This window comes from Pundamilia nyererei, unplaced genomic scaffold, assembly GCF_000239375.1.
Source record: "Pundamilia nyererei isolate P.nyererei 1_Seehausen unplaced genomic scaffold, PunNye1.0 scaffold01929, whole genome shotgun sequence".
Taxonomy (NCBI): Eukaryota; Metazoa; Chordata; class Actinopteri; order Cichliformes; family Cichlidae; genus Pundamilia; species Pundamilia nyererei.
The window spans coordinates 2,739-7,725 of NW_005189330.1; the positions used below are offsets into that span (position 1 = coordinate 2,739).

The following is a 4,987-nucleotide window of genomic DNA, read 5'->3' on the forward strand; positions in this document are numbered from 1 at the left end:
CAGCAGCCGTCAGCTCATCCACTCCGGAACCTGCAAAGACTTAAAGGCACAGACAACAACAGCCACCAAAACAGATTATGGACAGGGCCATAACACTTGCATATGACTTCAAGGTTTTACTCCTGCTGGTTAAAGTAAAACTAATAATGAATGTTTATAGGATACTTTTGTGACAGACAGACACACCTGACAATGTGCAACAATTCTCCTATAAAATACAGTAAACACCTTTAAAAATGTGATGTTACTGAGTGAAGATCCAAAACATTTATGCAAAGACATTTTTTCCATTAGACTGTGACTATTGTAATGAAGTCTTTAATGAAGTCCCATTTTAAAGCACCATATATGCTGCGTAATAAAAGCCCACTACCTATGTGTTACTAAAAAAAGACAACTTATAACGCTTGCACAATTTCTTACAAATATTCAGACTTGTGACCAGAAACATCCTAATCTTGATCTAATGATAAACAAATAAAACTCTACAAAATAGCATTTAATGTCTAAATATGAAGTATCAAATGTCTTCAAATGTGTTGGTAAGGCTGTAGGATAGACTGGTTTGTAACCTGTAACTGAGCCAGCAAATGATGATATTGCCAACAACAGCGCTGTCAGGGAAGTCTTCTTATTGATTTATTGTTTGTTTGTTTGTTTTTTGTATTGCTTGAGTTCATCTTTAACTGTTGTGAATTTTATTGCATGCTTTTATTGCAAATTTGTTGATTTTTTAGTGCTCACACCTGTGTGAGCTCATGGCCTTGAAGGACACTGGCATCAACCAATCAGGACAGACCTCTATCAGCCAGAGGACTAAAAAGGGTTTAGTGGGCGGGATGAGAGACACTGGGAGACACCGGAGAGTGAGTGGAGAGGCAGAGTAGGATTTGAATGTGTCCCAGCCTTTGTAATGCTACAGACAGAAGTGTGAAACAACTGGTAGTTCCAGAAAATCAGCTGCAATCGGAGTATAGACCTCTGCTGGATGTCTGTGAGTACTCTCCACTAAAGAAATTAATTCAAGATTTGGTGCTTGACTGTCAGTCATTTTTCAAGGTCAGGGTGGAGCAGGGTGAAATATAAAGTGCACTGAAAAAGTGTCAGTGGGCATGTTTCATCCAAGCTGAATCAGGGCATGTTTCAACATTTCCAAGTTTCTAGTTTAGCTCTTCAGGTGGGCAAAACAGAAAAATGTAGAAGTGGACAGATATTTCAACATCAGAGTGTTTTCAGTTAAGTTAATTTGTTACTGCCCAGTGGGGTGAACAGTTCTGTGAGACCAGATTATTCACATTGTTTGGTGACTTTTCATTCCTTCAATTTCAAGATACCCAGATTTTCCAACTATGATTGCTGGTGCCTCCTGTTTACTTTAGGCAAAAACTGCACTGAAGAAGCACTGAGGTATTTAAAATCATGTTAGAACAGAGATACAAAGATATGCTATCACTGGGCTGGGCTTAAAGTGGCTAAATTATCTAAGTGTTACTCTGGTTATAGATCATTGTGCAACAAATCTGAACAAGCTTTTGGGAACTAGACTGACACTAAGGAATTCATTGTAAAATAACTTGTCTCACTTGCCAGGCTGTTGTTCTTATTGGTTCCCAGCAGTTGCTAATATGAGTTCAATCTCCTTGCTTCAAGTATGTACCCAGTCTTTTCAACATTAAAATTTTTTAACTTGCTGAATTCCAGGAGGTAGAAAAGAAATTGTTCATTTAAATCTTGCCAGATTCAAATTTACTGGCCTGTGTCAATGTCAATTTTAATATTATTTGGATGGCACATTTCAATAGTAAAACCAATAAAATGAAGACAATGAATTAAAACTCAAAACAAAGTAAAACTAAGGCATCACAACATAAAATAACCCCTGTTAAATGACTTGCAGCAACATTTTGAATTTTGAATGCAATGGAGAGATGAGTGTTCAAGAGCCAAATACAGAGAACTGTAGTATCCAGTCCAGACTTGGTGTATGTCCTTCGTATGTAAAATGTCACAGAGCTGTTTTTTGACCACATTTGATCCTGCAGTGCTTTCTTTCAGTTGGTAGAAGAACAAGAAGACACAAAAATGGAGAACAGAAGAAAAGTGCTTGTTGTTGCAATAATTTTCACAGTTGCCTGCAACAAAGTAAGAATTAAGTTTTGTACAAACAAATATTAGAAGGTTAAAACATTCTTCACTTAAAAATGTGTTTTTAAATGTGATAAATCTCAATTAAAGGTGACCGCACAGGAAACAAGGCTACTGGATTTTCTAAATAACACAAATGTTGTAGATGACCAGTACAAAGGATGTGGTGAAGAGGCCATGAAGAGGTTCATCGAGTCAGACGTGTTAAAACGAGAGCTAAATAACAGTGAAGGATTTCAGAAAGCGTGGAATAAAAGTATCGAGTGTTCAAAACAGATTCCAGGAGGAAGAAAAGAGCATACTGCTGCACTTTCAGTCTATGTTAATGGGGATCACAATTTATTACAAAGACTGAACAAAGCAATAGAGACAATGGGTGGAAATGTTAGCATCTATGAAAACCGCTTCCACTTCAAGTCTCTTCATTTCCTGCTGATGGACTCCATGAGGCTGCTGAAGCCAAAGGAGTGCAAGAACGTTTATGTTCTGCTAAGTGGTCAAAACCAACCACAGAAAGGCTCCACAGTGAGATTTCCAAGTTTCACCTCAGCTTATTCAGATTATGAAAAGCTAAAAAGTGAAACTGATCTGTATGAGGAGGTCGTTTTAAATCTCACTTCTTGTTTCTTTGTCAACCTGAAAGACTATGTGTGCGGTCAAGGACAGGATGAAATACTCTTATCTCCAGCAGAAGTTTTCACTGTGGAGGACATAAATAGCAAAGTTGTGGAGGCAGATGATGATTCTCAATATGTAGAAATTGTTTTGAAACATTCGGGGCTTAAAAGCTCTCACAACTGCTACATCTTTTCACGGTAAGAGTCACAGTCTCTCAATTAAAGTGGAAAAAGTTTGACAATTTCCATGTTAGTTTTACAAATGTTTAGTATCGAAATGCAAAGTCAAACTTCAAAATATTTTTAAAGATATAAATATTTAAAAAAAATTTAATTTTAGATGTAAGTGCATATAATAAAATGTTTGTCGCATCTGTTATAACTTGTGCTTGTAATATTCATACATACACACAGAAAATGTGTGCATGTATGAATATTACAATAATTCCCCTCTCTGCTTTGTTTCCATGTCCTTAGGTCTCCTCCAGCTGTTGTCTCCACCCTGTGGCTTGTATCAGTGCTTTTGGCCTTATCTTTGTTTTGTTTTTTAGGTGTTTAGCAAAAACAGTTATCATTCAGAGTTTTCTGGGTTTTATCATCTATAATGTTGCTGCAATTATTCATACAATGTCAAAATGATTCACATACTTATCTGAAAGATCTTTTACTGTTTGTATGAATCAAGTGATCCAAATCAACAGTTTTGTTTTGTGGGGTGCCTCAGGGATCTGTCCTGGGTCCAATTCTCTTTTTGCTTTATATCTATTCCACCTAGGCCAAATTAAATTGGAGCTGCAATAATATGTCCTATCATCTCTACGCAGATTACATTCAGTTATACTGTTCTTTTAAAGTCTCTGAGCTTTATAATTTGTCTAGTTTAAGTAATTGCCTGACAGAAATCAAGCAATGGTTAAACGACAACTTCCTCCGGCTAAACTGTGATAAAACAAACTTTAATTATTGCTCCAAACAATATGATTTCAGAAATTAGGCAGCATATCAGCTTAGAGCCTTCTGCTAAATTGAGCCTTAGAAACCATGGTGCCATATTTGACAGCTCCATTTCCCTTGAGCAACATTCCAAACAGCGGGTCCAGAACCAGACTAATGGTGTCAAAGGCTGAACTTGAGATGATTATTCATGCTTTTTTTCCCCCCTTCCCATTTGGATTATTGCAGTGGTCTTTTTACTTGTTTTAAGAAATCAGCTTTAAATAGTCTTCAGACTGTGAAGAATGCTGCAGGAAGACTCTTAACAGGCACCAACAAAAGATCTCATATTACTCCAGTTTTAGCCTCCCTTCACTGATTGCCTGTAAGGTTTACATTTCTTTTAAAATTTTTATTTCTAACCTTTAGGGCCCTACATGTTCAAGCGCCCCAGTACATATTTGACCTGCTGAAACCACATTCCGGTTCCCGATCTCTAAGGTCATCAGGTCAGAGACTGCCGGTGGCCCCATGCACTCTATTTAAAACTCGTGGTGATCGGGCTTTTCAGGCAGTGGCACCACAGTTGTGGAATTCTCTTCCACTGTTTTTACCCTGTTACTCACTCCACTGATTCTTTTAAAAAGCAGTTGGAGACATTTTTATATAGACAAGCTTTCAATTAGTTTGTTGTGTTTATTGTTTTACATTGTTATATGTTGTATTTTCATGCTTTGTATTGTGGAGCAGCTTTGTGATTTTTATCTGGGAAAAGTGTTATATAAATACATTTTTACTTACTTACTTACAATTATTTGGGACGCTATCTGACAGATTGTGATGAATAACTTTGTCTTAGTAGTAATTTTCTGCTTCTGTGCTTATGCTATGAATTATAGACTTCATTACTTCAGAATATTTGATAAAGATATTAAAGGGGTGCAAAATAAAGTTCAGGTTTCAAATTTCAGGCTCATGTGCAGCTGCAGTCAACAGTAACTAGAAATACACCAACTGCGATCGAGTGTTATTACACGCAACACCTTTGTTGCTGCTCCCATTCCCCATGGGACGGACGTAGACCTAAAATTCATTCCAGATACACAATATAACCATCCCTCCCAAACAGTGGTCACAAACAGTCCAAATGTGTGGTAGTGGGCACATCTGCTATATTGAGATAATCCATCCCACCTCACAGGTGTGCCACATCAGGATGCTGATCTGACATGAGTAGTGCACAGGTGTACCTCAGACTGCCCACAACAAAAGGCCACCCTGGAATGTGCAGT

General features: G+C 37.5%; 1 protein-coding gene across 2 annotated transcripts; it reads left to right on the plus strand.

The window, feature by feature from the left end:
* The first annotated feature begins 865 nt into the window (after window positions 1-865).
* Window positions 866-3,405, plus strand: LOC102192024 (ecto-ADP-ribosyltransferase 4-like). 2 transcript variants are annotated; one of them, XM_005755568.1, is made up of 4 exons: window positions 866-994; window positions 2,043-2,142; window positions 2,236-2,960; window positions 3,240-3,405. In XM_005755568.1, the coding sequence occupies exons 2-4, from the start codon at window positions 2,083-2,085 to the stop codon at window positions 3,319-3,321; spliced, it is 867 nt and encodes a 288-aa protein (XP_005755625.1). In that variant the 5' UTR covers window positions 866-994; window positions 2,043-2,082; the 3' UTR covers window positions 3,322-3,405. The 2 variants fall into 2 exon arrangements, with proteins under 2 accessions (XP_005755625.1, XP_005755624.1); XM_005755567.1 differs by having other exon boundaries at window positions 2,056-2,142.
* Window positions 3,406-4,987: the final 1,582 nt, after the last annotated feature.

Excerpts from the sequence above, each read along its gene's own strand:
- LOC102192024 (XM_005755567.1), top strand. Across the intron at positions 2,143-2,235 it reads TCACAGTTGCCTGCAACAAA|GTGACCGCACAGGAAACAAG; the intron begins GTAAGAATTAAG and ends TCTCAATTAAAG. Across the intron at positions 2,961-3,239 it reads AACTGCTACATCTTTTCACG|GTCTCCTCCAGCTGTTGTCT; the intron begins GTAAGAGTCACA and ends CCATGTCCTTAG.